Source organism: Phyllobates terribilis, unplaced genomic scaffold (genome assembly GCF_046119375.1).
Source record: "Phyllobates terribilis strain yellow unplaced genomic scaffold, ASM4611937v1 Scaffold_14__1_contigs__length_39327217, whole genome shotgun sequence".
NCBI lineage: Eukaryota > Metazoa > Chordata > Amphibia > Anura > Dendrobatidae > Phyllobates > Phyllobates terribilis.
The window spans coordinates 18,365,425-18,384,442 of record NW_027362774.1 but is presented as its reverse complement, the minus strand read 5'-3'; the positions used below and the strand labels follow the sequence as shown (position 1 = coordinate 18,384,442).

At 44.3% G+C, this 19,018-nt stretch overlaps 1 protein-coding gene across 1 annotated transcript in view; it reads left to right on the top strand.

The window, feature by feature from the left end:
• The window catches only part of BANP (BTG3 associated nuclear protein), a 433,716-nt gene that overhangs the window by 233,366 nt on the left and 181,332 nt on the right, over positions 1 to 19,018 (top strand). Inside the window, exon 9 of the mRNA XM_073659719.1 lies at positions 17,695 to 17,825. Within this exon, the coding sequence (XP_073515820.1) occupies positions 17,695 to 17,825 (131 nt within the window). The remainder of the gene's footprint in view (positions 1 to 17,694; positions 17,826 to 19,018) is intronic.

The window sequence follows — 19,018 nt, the reverse complement described above, 5'->3', positions numbered from 1 at the left end:
AGACTGAAATGGAAATACGTGAAATGTTCATTGTTACAATCTCCGGGTTATTAGAGTCACTGGATCTGAAGGTCTCGTATCATCCGAGTGTTAGACTGTGCGCTATCAGACGGGTATATGTGCCAACAGTGGCGTAACTAGAATCTGATGGGCCCCGGTGCAAAATTTGGACTGGGTCCCCCCCCCCCCATCCTGATTGTATATTTATTTATATATGTCCCTCATCCTGGTATACAGTCCTGCTCATCGTTATTGGCACCCATGAAGTGTAAGTACATAATGTGGAATATCTCCTGAACAAAAAAAATGAATCAAAATCAATCAATCAAATGAAACAATGGAGGGAAAAATAGAAAAACCTAAAGCCGCGGTCACTGGTATTGGCACCTTTACATTAATTTACTATGGAAGCACATTGTGACTCGCCTGTGTTAAATCACAAAAGAGATTCTCCTGTGATTAATTGTTGGTGCCCATGTGACATGAATTAGCCAATGAATGATTGCTTCAGTGTTTTAAAAAGCCACATGGTAGGCCCTGTTCCTTTGTCACAATGGTGAAGACAAAGGAACTGTCTGAGGATATCAGAACTGCTATTATTAGCAAACACAAGACTTCCAAAGGGTATCAGGCCATCTCCAAAGACCTTGGTATCCCAGTTTCAACAGTGCACAATGTTATTAAGCAGTTTGCCAAGCATGGAACCATCAAGAACCTCCCTAGACGTGGGGGAAAGAGGAAAATTGACAAGAGATGTCTTTGTAAGGTTGGTGTAAATGGTGGAAAAAACACCACATCAAATATTCAAAGACCTGAAGGCCAACCTGGAACAGTCTGGGGTCATGGTTTCAACAAGTACCATACGCCGCACCCTAAACCAAGCAGAGCTTTGTGGGTGAAGGCCCAGTAAGAAACCATTGCTGAAGAAAAGACATAAAAAGGAAAAACTGATCTTTGCCAAAGAGTACCTTGACAAACCACAATCCTTCTGGGAAAATGTTCTGTGGATAGATGAAACAAAAATAGAGTTTTTTGGCAATGCAAAGCAACAGTTTATTTACAGACTGCACAATGAAGCTTATAAGGAAAATAACACCTTACCAACAGTTAAGCATGGTGAAGGATCCATAATGCTGCGGGGTTGCTTTGCTGCGTCTGGTACTGGAGGTCTTGACCGTATCACATGAATCATGGAATCAGAGAATTATCAAGAGATTTTAAAGCAAAATGTCCTACCCAGTGTAATATACTTGGTTTGAGTAGAAGATCATGGGTCCTCCAGCAAGACAATGACCCAAACAACACATCCAAAAGTACACAGGACTGGTTGAAAAAGAAAAATGGACTGTTTTAAAATGTCCAGCAATGAGTCCTGACCTCAATCCCATTGAAAATCTTTGGGATGAGCTGAAATCTGCCATTGGGAAAAAAGAACCTGCAAACATTCAAGAACCTGAACAAACCGCAAAGGATGATGGGAGAAAACTGCAGCTGAGAAGAGCAAGAAGCTTATAGATGGCGACAAGAAACGTGTGGAGGCTGCCAGCAATGACAAAGGGGGGGCAACCAAGTATTAATTAGGGGGGCAACCAAGTATTAATTAGGGGGGCAACCAAGTATTAATTAGGGGGGCAACCAAGTATTAATTAGGGGCCACCAAGTATTAATTAGGAGGGCAACCAAGTATTAATTAGGGGCCACCAAGTATTAATTAGGAGGGCAACCAAGTATTAATTAGGGGCCACCAAGTATTAATTAGGGGGGCAACCAAGTATTAATTAGGGGCCACCAAGTATTAATTAGGGGGGCAACCAAGTATTAATTAGGAGGGCAACCAAGTATTAATTAGGGGCCACCAAGTATTAATTAGGGCAACCAAGTATTAATTAGGAGGGCAATCAAGTATTAATTAGGAGGGCAACCAAGTATTAATTAGGGCAATCAAGTATTAATTAGGGGGGCAACCAAGTATTAATTAGGAGGGCAATCAAGTATTAATTAGGAGGGCAACCAAGTATTAATTAGGAGGGCAACCAAGTATTAATTAGGAGGGCAACCAAGTATTAATTAGGAGGGCAACCAAGTATTAATTAGGGGGGCAACCAAGTGTTAATTAGGGGGGCAACCAAGTATTAATTAGAAGGGCAATCAAGTATTAATTAGGGGGGCAACCAAGTATTAATTAGGAGGGCAACCAAGTATTAATTAGGGGGGCAACCAAGTATTAATTAGGGGGGCAACCAAGTATTAATTAGGGGCCTTTATTGCTGCACATGCTGCTTATTCTGTTTGTTCTTTGAAATTGCAACATGAAAGTTGAAAAACAATGTTTTATTGTTGTATAACTTTGGGTCACTAATTAAAAAATCCTGAGGATATAACTTTGGTACATTTCCATTTATTTCTGAAGATATTGTACAGTCTATGAAAAAAATGAAGGGGTGCTAATAATGGTGAGCAGCACTGTATATATCCCCCATCCTGGTATATGTCCCTTATCTAGTGGCCATACAACTTAGATATCCGGCAGCTGAATTTCATCAGGTAGCGAGGCCTCCGGACATAATGTGAACAGTGTCAGTCCGCTTCACCTCCTATGGGGCCACATTATTGTGGGCTTGTTATAATCCATCATGCTGAGTCCTTCGTTACCCGACATTTGTCATCCAAGGAGGGGCGGGATACACATTAGATAGTCGGCCAGCTTACATCTGTAGTGTTTGGGCACATTTACATTAAGATGATGTGATCACTTTCACAGTGTATTTGGCAGCTGAAGTGACCTCCTCCGGGGCAGTGACGCAGGGGTGAAGTATCCCACCATTGGGCCTGTGGTTTGGGAGCCGCCAGTTGTGATCCCGCTGTGACATGAGCTATCATGCCTGTTTATGTGAGATAATTTTGGCCGGGAGCTGAAATCAACTCTTGTTTTCCCACTGCAGCCCCAATGTGTGCGGAGCGCCCTCTGCAGGTGGAGTAGAGCATGCAGTACACCCCACCTGAATGTCAGCATCCCATGTATTCACACGGCCTGGACTTCTGGCTTATGGACTGGTATTACAGCTCTTTCCCTTTGTATCACATCTACAAGACAAAAAATGTCATGAAATCAACTTAGAAAGTATAGAAGGATGTTATGACTTTGGGCGTTATCACACTTCGCTACATGCGTCTGCAGATGGAGCAGATTGAAGAGAGATGTAGAGGCCTATTAATCAGTGAATGAACAAGAGGATCATATAAGGAGGACGATAAATGGATTATGCTGAATACCAAATTACTCAGATAGCAGCGCCCCAATCTAATCCTCACAGCTGATCTGTGCCCCCAAATGCAGAACACAAGGGGTATAAGCAGAAAAGCAGGTACTCACCCACCGGACCACACCGCTCCTGTGCATTGCTGATGGTAGGGAGTGTCACATGACCACTGCAGCCAATCACTGGCCACTGATCAGCTGCAGCCTTGATGTTCCGCCTGATGTGGAAAGAACAGTCTCTCTTCTGCAAGCAGAATGGACCTGATCCATCTCCTCGATCCTCTGCTTGTATAGCAAGTGATCTGCGGGTGCTCCCGGGGCCGTGTCTATCAGTCTCCGTGGCCTGTCAGTCATTCCTGGACAGCCGTCTCCTTGCAATTCTCGCCTTCTGGCTTTTCATTGCTAAAATTATTTATGACCATTACTTGGACATTATCACCATTAATAAGAATGCAGGAAATCTAGATGCTTGCGAACGCTGTGATGCAACCGGGATCCGTGTCTTCCCATCACAATATCTCCTGTCAGACTGACATAATCTCCCACAAATCTTGTTAAGTGGATTAAGCATCGAATGGAAAATATTCACTGCGGGTTACCTTGGAAGACGCCGACGCAACGTAGTAAGTCACTCAAGATGTGAATGTGACAGCACATTTCCTATAAAGGAGAAGTCGCTCTGTGTAGGCAACTACAAGACCCAGCACACCCATATACAATACTAGATGGTGACCCGATTCTAACTCATCGGGTATTCTAGCATATGTCTCCCGACCCTCCTTTATAATGCCCCATGCAGGAAGTCACATCCCCCCTATATAATACCCCATGCAGGATGTCACTTGTTCCCCCATATAATGCCCCATGCAGGAGGTCACTTGTTCCCCCATATAATGCCCCATGTAGGATGTCACCTCTCACCCCATATAATGCCCCATGCAGGCTGTCACATCCCCCCTATATAATACCCCATGCAGGATGTCACCTCTCCCCCATATAATGCCCCACGTAGGATGTCACCTCTCCCCCCATATAATGGGCCATGCAGGATGTCACCTCTCCCCCCATATAATGCCCCATGAAGGCTGTCACATCCCCCCTATATAATACCCCATGCAGGATGTCACATCCCCCCTATATAATACCCCATGCAGGATGTCACCTCTCCCCCATATAATGCCCCATGTAGGATGTCACCTCTCCCCTATATAATGCCCTATGCAGGATGTCACCTCTCCCCCATATAATGCCCCATGTAGGATGTCCCCTCTCCCCCCATATAATGGCCCATGCAGGATGTCACCTCTCCCCCCATATAATGCCCCATGCAGGCTGTCACATCCCCCCTATATAATAACGGCCGCCATGTTTTTCTGAAATTCCGCGTCGCTGATTGGCCGCGGCCGGACCAATCAGCGACCCGGGATTTCCAGGACAGACAGACAGACAGAAAGACAGACAGACAGACGGGATAAGACAATTATATAGATAGATGTTTTCTTCAGTTGCAAAACTTAGCAGACGTACTGGCATCATTTTTACCCCCCTGCTTTGTTGTCTTTGTGGAATTGCAGAATGTAAATTCCTGGTGTAAGTCAGAACCAAACATTTTAGGTTTCAGTGATACTCGTGCCGCATTTTCCACTAGCGTCTTAGAAGATCCCGCCAGCTCCTCAATATCCGCTGACTGACAACTGGGAGCATGCGGATGAAAACGCTGCATACATTTGACGAGAACTCTGGCCGCCCTTTAACCTCCTCGCAGAATGAAGCGCGGCTGCCTTTTCTAAACATCTTTTTTTTATATATTTCTGGTCACTGCGATACTCACTGTGTAGAATTTCAACCATTTACTATAATTCCTAAAACTTCCAAAAAAAAACCAAACGACAAAAACAATGAAAAAAAAAAGCTCCAGACCGCAGGAGAGGAGCCAGAGGCTGATGGATGTTGTCGGCTTCACTGCGAGATGAACGATGCCTTGATTTCACATTTGGCGACGGTACTGTTTGTGACGGATGTGTCTCTCATCTGCAGAAAGGTGATACCGCAGCCTCGGAGACACTGTGCTTCTAGACAAACCCAAAAAAACATTGCCTCCGTACCGGATAGTTCATGCATCACAAATGGCTAAAACACATTTGGTTATGTGAAAATCTGCGATCGGATTGAAGCCTCTTACAACAAGTGTTCTGCATGGAGGGCGCGCCGTCCCCGGAACTTCACGTCTGCTGATGATTGCAGGACTGATCAGGTGCGATACCTGCAGATATCCTCGCTACTGAGTAATAAGCTCTTCTAAAAACAGTGCGTGAACATGTCAGAGACATAAACCTCTTCTAAAAACAGTACGTGAACATGTCCGAGACATAACGCTCTTCTAAAAACAGTACGTGAACATGTCAGAGACATAAACCTCTTCTAAAAACAGTACGTGAACATGTCAGAGACATAAACCTCTTCTAAAAACAGTACGTGAACATGTCCGAGTCATAACGCTCTTCTAAAAACAGTACGTGAACATGTCAGAGACATAAACCTCTTCTAAAAACAGTACGTGAACATGTCAGAGACATAAACCTCTTCTAAAAACAGTACGTGAACATGTCCGAGACATAACGCTCTTCTAAAAACAGTACGTGAACATGTCCGAGACATAAACCTCTTCTAAAAACAGTACGTGAACATGTCCTAGACATAAACCTCTTCTAAAAACAGTACGTGAACATGTCAGAGACATAAACCTCTTCTAAAAACAGTACGTGAACATGTCCGAGTCATAACGCTCTTCTAAAAACAGTACGTGAACATGTCAGAGACATAAACCTCTTCTAAAAACAGTACGTGAACATGTCCGAGACATAACGCTCTTCTAAAAACAGTACGTGAACATGTCCGAGACATAAACCTCTTCTAAAAACAGTACGTGAACATGTCCTAGACATAAACCTCTTCTAAAAACAGTACGTGAACATGTCAGAGACATAAATCCTTTTTGGGCTGATCACTACTATGGAACTAATATGGGGGGTAAATATAGTCTGATGGTTTCCCTTCCCCATTGGGACTGTGTACAGTCTCAGTCTTCAGATTAGTAAAAGAATGTGCAACTACAAACAATAATTGGGGCCGTATGTGACTGTTCATCAGCTCCATCTCTGTGCGGCACAACACACCAGATACTCAGAATTTGGAGCGTTCTCTTACCGGCGTTATAAGCTTTATTTCTTTGGTCTGTGGCGCCCTACGCTTCTGTGACGTTTTACAAATATTCATTTAGAGAATTACCTTTTTGGATTTCACTAATGTAAAACACATCTTATTATTAGATTTAAAACAGAGAAGTGGAACCTGGAAAGCTGAATTGAGTATTTCCTCCACGCGGCTAAAGATTGCACATTAAGATCTGTCTGGTTTGAACTTTCGTTGACTTTTCTTGTCCATTTATCGCTGGAGGGGTCCGAACAGTGGACCAGTAATACGACTACACAAACGATTAAATGTTACTTAAGACACTGGCTGTAAAATCGTGGCCGGTTAGAAGACGTCCGCGCGCGACATTCCGAGAAATAGGAGCTGTTTATTCAGCAATGGACGCTATACCTAGACATGGGCCGCCTGTCGGATAGACCTCGATCAAGGCATTAATAGGTCAAGGCTTATTTGACGGTAACATGGCTGACTACTCAGCAGAGATTTTTATTACCTTTCAGCTTCATTTAGAACTGAATAAAAAAAAAAAGCAGCGGTTGAGGCCGGACTTGGCATGTACAAACACGGCTCGTCGTTATAATAGATTGGTACAATATGTTTTCAGCTTTTGATTGGCAAACGTTTGTTTGTAATGTTTTTTCTACGCGTTTGACCCGTCAAGCCACATTAGCTCTGAAATTCCATTTACGGAGGAGAGAAGGAGGAAAAATAATAAAATGTAGACTGCTGGGTTTTTGTAGAGAAGTCATATTTTTTTGTGTGGTCCATTTTTTTTTTTTTTTGTGTGTTTTCAAAGGTGAATATTCCTATTTGATGTATTTGGGGGGGAAAAGTCGAAGTTGGTCAATTGTTGAAAAATTACTAATGTGTCCTTTTAAGTGTTAAAAGCAACCAAAGATTACTAAATGAACATCTGAAAGTTTAGTAAATGAATTGTACGGAGAAGTTTAGCAGATTTCTCGTATAGTTTGTGCTCCACTTTTCAGTATCTCTGCTAGCTGTGCTTGTGTAGGACCGGCGGCGGGCAATGCACCTGTGAGGTGGAGTGGAAAACTGAATGCTGAAATTATATTACAAAGCTGCAGAATTTTACATAATACACATAAAATCTTCATTTTCAGGATAGGGCAATTTTTTTTTGGGCCATTTTTGTTTTTTTATACGGATGTCGAGAAGGGGTTAAGAATGTAGTGAAGTATCAACGAATCATAGAATCCTAGAATGTTAGAGTTGTAGGGGACCTCCGGGGTCATTGCATACAACCCCCCGGCTCAATGCAGGAGTCACTAGATCATCTCAGACAGATGTCTGTCCAGCCTCTGATTGAAGACGTCCAATGAAGGAGAACTCACCACCTCTCGTGGCCGCCTGTTCCTCTCATTGATCACCTAACTGTCAAAACGTTTTTTTCTAATATCTAATCTGTGTCTTCTCCGACTCAATTTCATCCCATTGCTTCTGGTGTTTCCATGTGCAAATGAGAATAAGAATGATCCCTCTGCACTGTGACGGGCCTTCAGATATTTGTAGACAGCTATTAAGTCTCCTCTTAGCCTTCTTTTTTGTAAGCTAAACATTCCCAGATCCTTTAATTGTTCCTCGTAGGACATAGTTTGCAGACCGGTCACCATCCTGGTCGCTCTTCTCTGAACTTGCTCTATTCTTTTTTTTAAAATGTGGTGCCCAGAACTGGACACAGTTTCCAGATGAGGTCTGACCAAAGAGGAGTAGAGGGGGGATAATGACTTCACGTGATCTAGACTCTATACTTCTGTTTATACATCCCAGAATTGTATTTGCCTTTTTTGCTGCTGCATCACACTGTTGACTCATGTGCAGTCTGTGATCTATTAGTATACCCAACTCTTTTTTGACACGTGCTGTTGCTTAGTTCTATTCCTCCCATTCTGTACATGTCATTTTTGTTTTTCTTGCCCAGGTGTAGGACTTTGCATTTCTCTCTGTTAAATACCATTCTGCTGTTTGCTGCACAATTGTTCAAGCTTATCTAGATCCTTCTGAATCCTTTCTCTGTCTTCTCTAGTATTAGCTATCCCTCTTAGCTTTACATCGTCTGCAAATTTGATTAGTTTACCTTCAGTTCCCTTATCTAGATCATTAATAAAAATGTTGAATAACACTTGGGCCTGGACAGAGCCTTGTGGTCCCCTCTGGAAACACTCTTCCAATTGGATATGCCACCATTTATTACCACTCTTTGAGTACGATTTATTGAGCCAGTTATGAATCCACCTAACCGTAGCCTTGTCAATCCCATACGTAGTCATTTTTTCAATAAGGATAATATGAGATACTTTATTAAATGCTTTACTAAAGTCATAATATACTACATCTACCGCATTTCCCTTATCCACCCAGTCAGTGATTCCATCATAGAGGCAAATTAGATTAGTCTGGCATGACTTGTTTGGTACAAACCCATGCTGGCTCTGGTTAATTACTGTATTATTATCTTAGTACTTACAATACAGGCTGTTTAACAATTTGTTCAGAAATATTTCCTGGTATAGAAGTAAGGCTCACTGGCCTGTAACTTCCTGGCTCCATCTTCTTCTTCGGTTATATTAATTTACAGTACAGACCAAAAGTTTGGACACACCTTCTCATTTAAAGAGTTTCCTGTATTTTCTTGGCTATGAAAATTGTACATTCACACTGAAGGCATCAAAACTATGAATTAACACATGTGGAATTATATACTTAACAAAAAAGTGTGAAACAACTGAAAATATGTCTTATATTCTAGGTTCTTCACAGTAGCCACCTTTTGCTTTGATGACTGCTTTGCACACTCTTGGCATTCTCTTGATGAGCTTCAAGAGGTAGTCACCGGAAATGGTCTTCCAACAATCTTGAAGGAGTTCCCAGAGATGCTTAGCACTTGTTGGCCCTTTTGCCTTCACTCTGCGGTCCAGCTCACCCCAAACCATCTCGATTGGGTTCAGGTCTGGTGACTGTGGAGGCCAGGTCATCTGGCGTAGCCCCCCATCACTCTCCTTCTTGGTCAAATAGCCCTTACACAGCCTGGAGGTGTGCTTGGGGTCATTGTCCAGTTGAAAAATAAATGATGGTCCAACTAAACGCAAACCGGATGGAATAGCATGCCGCTGCAAGATGCTGTGGTAGCCATGCTGGTTCAGTATGCCTTCAATTTTGAATAAATCCCCAACAGTGTCACCAGCAAAGCCCCCCCACACCATCACACCTCCTCCTCCATGCTTCACGGTGGGAACCAGGCATGTAGAGTCCATCCGTTCACCTTTTCTGCGTCGCACAAAGACACGGTGGTTGGAACCAAAGATCTCAAATTTGGACTCATCAGACCAAAGCACAGATTTCCACTGGTCTAATGTCCATTCCTTGTGTTCTTTAGCCCAAACAAGTCTCTTCTGCTTGTTGCCTGTCCTTAGCAGTGGTTTCCTAGCAGCTATTTTACCATGAAGGCCGGCTGCACAAAGTCTCCTCTTAACAGTTGTTGTAGAGATGTGTCTGCTGCTAGAACTCTGTGTGGCATTGACCTGGTCTCTAATCTGAGCTGCTGTTAACCTGTGATTTCTGAGGCTGGTGACTCGGATAAACTTATCCTCAGAAGCAGAGGTGACTCTTGGTCTTCCTTTCCTGGGGCGGTCCTCATGTGAGCCAGTTTCTTTGTAGCGCTTGATGGTTTTTGCAACTGCACTTGGGGACACTTTCAAAGTTTGCCCAATTTTTCGCACTGACTGACCTTCATTTCCTAAAGTAATGATGGCCACTCGTTTTTCTTTACTTAGCTGTTTTTTTCTTGCCATAATACAAATTCTAACAGTCTATTCAGTAGGACTATCAGCTGTGTATCCACCAGACTTCTGCACAACACAACTGATTGTCCCAACCCCATTTATAAGGCAAGAAATCCCACTTATTAACCCTGACAGGGCACACCTGTGAAGTGAAGACCATTTCCGGTGACTACCTCCTGAAGCTCATCAAGAGAATGCCAAGAGTGTGCAAAGCAGTCATCAAAGCAAAAGGTGGCCACTGTGAAGAACCTAGAATATAAGACATATTTTCAGTTGTTTCACACTTTTTTGTGAAGTATATAATTCCACATGTGGTAATTCATAGTTTTGATGCCTTCAGTGTGAATGTACAATTTTCATAGCCAAGAAAATACAGGAAACTCTTTAAATGAGAAGGTGTGTCCAAACTTTTGGTCTGTACTGTATATATCATATTAATTCAATACAATTTCATCCCTTCTAAAAAAAACCAAAACCATATACTTTCTTTTAACATGAGGCCCAATGGATGATGGATGTGGACTACTGGCATCTGTCGGGTGTAAAGTTTAACGTTTATTTTATATTTTACACCATACAACGAGTGATGTGTCAAGTTTAGATATCTACATGACTAAATAGTTTGTAAGCCGTCCTTTACTATTTCTCCATTGACCTCTTTGCTGTATAAGCATTGCGGTAGAGATCGACAGTCTTCTTAGCGGATGTATTAATCACTGGCTTTGTGGCAAAATTCTATCCGGAAAAAGTCACTGATTTTGGAGCATGAACCATTTGTTCAGAACTCGGCAACTTTTTTCCGCCACTTTCTAACTTTTTCTTAAAAGTGAGTGTGATTTAGCAGCCTGGCCGATGGAAATCTGCAGCAGTCATGGCTTGAGGCAGATGGAAAGTTTGGTGTTTCTTACTTTCACCAGGCTTTCGTTCTGATAAGTCTTTCCTATACCACTCAGACTGGTTTTCTCAGGTGTAGACTTGGTGATATTGCCATCCTGGCATGGGATAATGTTACAGTAACTCGGTGAGATCCATTGGTCATATAGATGGAGAGATGGGTTGTTAGAGCTTTATTACCCGGCCATTCTCATCACTATCAGGTAGACGTTTTGTTGCAGGACTGTGCCGAGCGCGGTCCGGACCCTCAGTCCTCTTCTCTACCACACAACCTGGATGCCTTTTTTTCCTTTCTGTCAAGAGTCCGAGGATATAATTTGATGGTCCTGAATACTTGTATTTCGGTTTCCACTATAGGTGGAATAAAACATCTGAGCTCCCTCTTTTGCACTGAAGAACTGGAACAGATTGTCGGGATCACAGAAACGTTGCGTCTCAGTATTTCCTCTGGCACGATGATTTGGAAACGTTGCACTTGGTTGTGCAAGAGTCTGCGAGCGCTGCAGATTGTTCTGCGCTTTCTACAGCCAGCTTCCAATCTCCACAGCATATGGGCTCTTGCTTTATTTTTCTCCTCCCGAGGGCTGCGAGCCTGGCCCTGTCACTATGTGTTAGCTGCCAGCCTTTTCTTACCATGGCGATTCAGATCATCGGTCATTTCGACTAACGTTTTTTCCTGTCCCTTAGTTAGGATTCCTGAGGTCATATTGAACTTTTGCTGCAAAATTCAAAGCTTTTTTTTCCCTTTACAGTTCAATAAGTTTTGCAGTTGTTAAAGGCTCCAGGTTTTGGTCTACAGATGAACTGTGAAGCCGCAGTAAAACCGGATATCGTGCCAAATCGCTCTTCCAAGCCTGCATAACAAATTACTTTGATTGTTTAACTCTGATATTTTCCTACGGGATTTTTTATGTGCTGGATGGAGCTCATGGCTTGTAATTATCTGGCCCCTTTCTATTGTCACCCACATGTCCCTTACGACACTACGTAAATCGTTACCGCTGCCTGGTGTCAACATAGCACAAAAAGAAATGATCAAAATGTTATTAGTAATAATAACTTATTACATGAGATTGCCCGGGGCTAGGTGTGCCAGGTTGGTCCCATTACTGTTCCCTATAAGTAATGTGAAACTTTTTGTAAATCATTTGCTTTAACAAACATTGCTCGGCCACATCTAAAATTGTAAAGAAAAATAAGTGGATAAAACATTAAGGACCGCGCACCTTACCGAGCAGGTGTGGGGGCCCCGGCAATGAACGATAAGGGTGGGTGAAGTTAGAGGAAAATAACAGCGAAATGACTACTGTCTGAACAGTGCTGTAACTAACCAGGTGTGAGGATGTTGCCAGATTCCACTGGAAGACCAACCGTGGTACCAGGTCAAGAAGATGTGACAAGTTGTGTTCTATAACGGTGAGATCACGTCCTCATTGTCTCATCGACCTTGGAGAACCAGGGACCTAACGGACGAGGATCCTGGGCGTTCAAGAGCTGCATTAATCACTTGTATATCTTTGGGTATCACTGACATAGTAAGAGTAACCAGGGACCTAACGGATGTGTAACTGGGCATTCAAGAGCTGCATTAATCACTTGTATATCTTTGGGTATCACTGAGTAGTTTGGGTGCAAGTGCAGAGATAATCTGTTGGGCACTATCCTGGGGAAAGCAGATGGACTCGAGACGGTTAGAGTGTCTGGAACATGGTACCTTCTCCTCCAAATGTCTCCAGCGTGTGGAAGGACTGGATGGTTGTAGATTGTGTAGGCGAGAAAGCACAAAAAATTATAAAAGCCATCCCACCGCCACAAGGCGTACTCAATTCAGGATGGTCCCTTACAGTAGTGACTCGCCATGTGCCAGCGGGACCTGATGGATCGGTGACTGGTCCTCCAGCAATCCTGTGCGGTGACTGCAGAGACAAGAGCTGAGAGCCATGCTTTCCCCATAGAGACACTGACACTTCTCTGCGGAGAAACTCTGAAGACATTCACCCACTGGTGCAGAAACTCTGAAGACATTCACCCACTGGTGCAGAAACTCTGAAGACATTCACCCACTGGTGCAGAAACTCTGAAGACATTCACCCACTGGTGCAGAAACTCTGAAGACATTCACCCAATGGTGCAGAAACTCTGAAGACATTCACCCACTGGTGCAGAAACTCTGAAGACATTCACCCACTGGTGCAGAAACTCTGAAGACATTCACCCACTGGTGCAGAAACTCTGAAGACATTCACCCACTGGTGCAGAAACTCTGAAGACATCCACCCACCGGTGCAGAAACTCTGAAGACATTCACCCACCGGTGCAGAAACTCTGAAGACATTCACCCACCGGTGCAGAAACTCTGAAGACATTCACCCACCGGTGCAGAAACTCTGAAGACATTCACCCACCGGTGCAGAAACTCTGAAGACATTCACCCACCGGTGCAGAAACTCTGAAGACATTCACCCACTGGTGCAGAAACTCTGAAGACATTCACCCACTGGTAGGTGCAGAAACTCTGAAGACATTCACCCACCGGTGCAGAAACTCTGAAGGCATTCACCCACTGGTGCAGAAACTCTGAAGACATTCACCCACTGGTGCAGAAACTCTGAAGACATTCACCCACCGGTGCAGAAACTCTGAAGGCATTCACCCACTGGTGCAGAAACTCTGAAGACATTCACCCACTGGTGCAGAAACTCTGAAGACATTCACCCACCGGTGCAGAAACTCTGAAGGCATTCACCCACCGGTGCAGAAACTCTGAAGGCATTCACCCACCGGTGCAGAAACTCTGAAGACATTCACCCACTGGTGCAGAAACTCTGAAGACATTCACCCACTGGTGCAGAAACTCTGAAGACATTCACCCACTGGTGCAGAAACTCTGAAGACATTCACCCACCGGTGCAGAAACTCTGAAGGCATTCACCCACTGGTGCAGAAACTCTGAAGACATTCACCCACTGGTGCAGAAACTCTGAAGACATTCACCCACTGGTGCAGAAACTCTGAAGACATTCACCCACTGGTGCAGAAACTCTGAAGACATTCACCCACCGGTGCAGAAACTCTGAAGACATTCACCCACTGGTGCAGAAACTCTGAAGACATTCACCCACCGGTGCAGAAACTCTGAAGGCATTCACCCACTGGTGCAGAAACTCTGAAGACATTCACCCACTGGTGCAGAAACTCTGAAGACATTCACCCACTGGTGCAGAAACTCTGAAGACATTCACCCACTGGTGCAGAAACTCTGAAGACATTCACCCACCGGTGCAGAAACTCTGAAGACATTCACCCACTGGTGCAGAAACTCTGAAGACATTCACCCACTGGTGCAGAAACTCTGAAGACATTCACCCACTGGTGCAGAAACTCTGAAGACATTCACCCACCGGTGCAGAAACTCTGAAGGCATTCACCCACTGGTGCGGAAACTCTGAAGACATTCACCCACTGGTGCAGAAACTCTGAAGACATTCACCCACTGGTGCAGAAACTCTGAAGACATTCACCCACTGGTGCAGAAACTCTGAAGACATTCACCCACTGGTGCAGAAACTCTGAAGGCATTCACCCACCGGTGCAGAAACTCTGAAGACATTCACCCACCGGTGCAGAAACTCTGAAGGCATTCACCCACTGGTGCAGAAACTCTGAAGACATTCACCCACTGGTGCAGAAACTCTGAAGACATTCACCCACTGGTGCAGAAACTCTGAAGACATTCACCCACTGGTGCAGAAACTCTGAAGACATTCACCCACCGGTGCAGAAACTCTGAAGGCATTCACCCACCGGTGCAGAAACTCTGAAGGCATTCACCCACCGGTGCAGAAACTCTGAAGGCATTCACCCACCGGTGCAGATTCCTCCTATTCACAGTTTCTTCTTCTCACCATTTAATCCGAGTTACTGCCCTGAGCGATATGTATATAGATGTGCTCCGGTATGATATATGACCTTATCAATGATGTAATCCCACCCTCCATGTCATAGCCTCGCTGTTTTAATGATCGGCTTAGTAAATGGCTCTTTTTACTGCCTGCGCCCATCTTCCTGCAGAGTAGCATTAGGCAGGAATGCTGCGGCCATAACTCACACCGCGGAGCGGAGTATTGTGACCCGTACACAGGATATTGGAATGAATTACTCCCCGCTTGGAGGACGGCTGATGCCTTGCACAGGACACCTGACTTCCATCAGCCAGTGGCCCCTATATCATCTCTTCTGTTTCGTGTTGCACCTTTATCCTGGAGGGGCTGTCATTATAATATACGACACTGTCAGGGCTGCACAGAGGCTGACGAGCCGCTCCGGACAAGTCTCTGTCATCTGCTCTTAGAAAATATATTCCTCCCAATTGTGCTGTTATTTTCCACCTATACATGTGTTATTCAGATCCCCTTATATGTGTCTGTGATTTGCCTGATGAGGCCGGCATCTTTATTGTAGCAGAAGCATAATAATGTGTTTTTGTTACCATCTGTCTCATCTGGTTCTTGGGATGTGACGTGTTATTATCTGACATGTCTGCGTCTTCGATGTACAATATATGTGTGAGGTTGGGATTTTAACAAGCAAAAGATCTTCAAATATTTCTCATTTTCTAATGATTGATTCAAGGTGTGGATGAAGAGCTTTGGAAAAAAGCCTAAGGAACCTGGCCCCCCGGGGTGAGGAATGTTAGTAATGGGGTTACAGGGGGAGAGACCAATTCCACCTTATTGGCAGGTTGGAGCATGATTGTGAAGATCTCAGCCCGGTGCAAGTGTTACAGGAAGGAAGAAATGCTGCGGAGCCGGGACTGGAAACTCATCGAGGTCGAGGTTCATAAATGTAAAACCTGACTAAGGGTGACGATCCCTGGATTGTGCATAAAACACATACAAATCCTCTACCCATTGTCTGACCGACCTTCCACGAGTCAATCCAATCAGTGGACCAACCAGCGGCACTAAACGGCCGATTATTAGTAAATGTTTGTGGTTTATTAGCCGCTGTACACCGCAGACTGCAGGAAACGCTGCTCACTGAACCTTCTGGAAAAGATCAGTAAAAATGTTTCCTAATCCTGTCTATGCGTGTAATGTAGTGTAAGTGTATTAATATACTTTACCGTTCACCGTCTTCCCTGGTTTCCAGCGTCGCTCTAGTCCTCCTCTAGGAGCTGTTTTCTTGGAGTGCCAGAACAAGAAACCATGGACTTACGGTGAGAAGGCGACTCCCAGTCTACGGATAAATCCCTGTGTGATTCATCCGGAGAGTCAGAATTTAAGTCCCGATTTGGAAGAGGATTGGAGCTGCGCTGGAAACGGGAGGAGATGGCGAACGATGCATAAATAAAGCAATTACACTGCATGACATAGATAGTTGTTGGGAGCGCTTCAAGATCACTGATTAACAATTATCTTTCGGTGTAAATACATCTGAATTACAGAAGCTGAGGCCATTGGCCCTTACAGCCTGGGCACCTCGCAACCTTAATACCACATGTGATGTTCAAGGAGGCCACCAGCCGGTGCACCCAGAAAGAGGTGGCCATCGGTTCTCTCCTCTAATGTCTATATGACTTATGGCCAAGCAAGAGGGAGCCCCATACTTTACATGAGGGAGGTAAGATCCACATCTGAGACATAATAGGAATACCCCTTTAATGCCTTTCTTCTGGGACCCCTCTACTGTAAGACACAGCAGTGCGGATCTGTGCGTTACACAACTTGGAGCTTTAGGATGTGACATCCTGCGGGAAGGGTGGATTTTATAATGAGCCAAACGGGAATCTCCAAGGAGCTATCAGTGGTGATTCGGCTTTATGACGGTGTTTGATGGTTCTTTGTCATGCAGATGTATGATGCAACTCACTAGCTGCACTTAACGCCACTTCACAGTTGCTGGGCACCAGTAATTTTAATAAAACATGCTGCAAATTAATAAAACATTTTGGGACTGCAGTCACCATTAGCCTAGCCACTGCCCTTGGATCTGTTCTACGTGTCACAAAACAGTATTACTAATGGAAAAATCCACCATAAATATGGTGCAAATATCACAACCCAACATAGTTACCATTGTAGTGGATTGAAGAGTCATAACACAAGGGTAAAATTGTTTGAAAAGAGGTGATTTTTATATACTTTCGATATCTGAACTCGATAAAAATATTGAAAAAATTCCATCACATACATTTTTTTTTTACAAATACTGACTCCATAGGCTTTTTCTTGCACCATACTTTGACCCTTTTGCTTGACTTTTGGTGGATGATTTTGGTGTCATTAGATTGGTTAGGAATGTTTTTTTTCATGGTGAAGAAGCAGAGAAAAGGAATTCCTTCCATACTTTTCTCAAGACGATGCTCTAGTGTATTGCACTGATGTTCCTGGGCTGATGAAAACTTGATTTAAAACAATTTTCATAAACCCAAATTTTGCACACCTGTTTAATTGGAGGCTTCTGCCGATTGACTGTCAGTGATGTGAATCTTATTACTTTTTGTGTGTTGTCCTTTTCCCCTTGCAGACGGTGTGCAGAACACAGTGTCGTCCTCCAGTGACCTGCAGCAGACGCCCCCCCAGGCCCTGCACTACGCCCTGGCCAATGCCCAGCAGGTGCAGTTCCACCAGATTGGAGAGGACGGGCAGGTCCAGGTGGTAAGTCTCGACTTATTTGTTCATTTTACTCCTTCGTCTCCCTGAGGGTGAAAAAAAAATGGCAGTGTGGGACAGAAGAGGCCTTGACATGTACAGGCACATAAACCATAGACATGTCGAGATCGAGGGTGCGCACCGTGAAGGTTGTAAATTCAGTGAACAATCCGTCCAATAAAGAGAAGTTTATTTCCTCTGGCGACTGATTTTTCCCAGAGAATTTATATTATCTTGGCTAATGTCAGCGATGGAGCGATGACCCGTCATTTCACAGTTGATAGCTGGAGCTTGGAGCAGAGTCGCATTGATTTAAGTCTTGTGCAGAGATCACAAAGTCTCATGCAGAGAAGTGAAATGAATGAACGATTATTTATGAGGTTATGGAGTCTCTTCTGAGACAGACCTGGCCGCTTTCATTTCCTTCCACAAAGCCTCATAGACTTAAGTGCTCGTTACCACCGATAGAAAGTCAGGTACAAGTGTAGTGAACGACTGCCGCAGCCTCTGGAGTGTAGATAGAAAGTCAGGTACAAGTATAGTGAACGACTGCCGCAGCCTCTGGAGTGTAGATAGAAAGTCAGGTACAAGTGCAGTGAACAACTGCCGCAGCCTCTGGAGTGTAGATAGAAAGTCAGGTACAAGTGCAGTGAACAACTGCCGCAGCCTCTGGAGTGTAGATAGAAAGTCAGGTACAAGTGTAGTGAACGACTGCCGCAGCCTCTGGAGTGTAGATAGAAAGTCAGGTACAAGTGTAGTGAACGACTGCCGCAGCCTCTGGAGTGTAGATAGAAAGTCAGGTACAAGTGTAGTGAACGACTGCCGCAGCCTCTGGAGTGTAGATAGAAAGTCAGGTACAAGTGTAGTGAACGACTGCCGCAGCCTCTGGAGTGTAGATAGAAAGTCAGGTACAAGTATAGTGAACGACTGCCGCAGCCTCTGGAGTGTAGATAGAAAGTCAGGTACAAGTATAGTGAACGACTGCCGCAGCCTCTGGAGTGTAGATAGAAAGTCAGGTACAAGTGTAGTGAACGACTGCCGCTGCCTCTGGAGTGTAGATAGAAAGTCAGGTACAAGTATAGTGAACGACTGCCGCAGCCTCTGGAGTGTAGATAGAAAGTCAGGTACAAGTATAGTGAACGACTGCCGCAGCCTCTGGAGTGTAGATAGAAAGTCAGGTACAAGTATAGTGAACGACT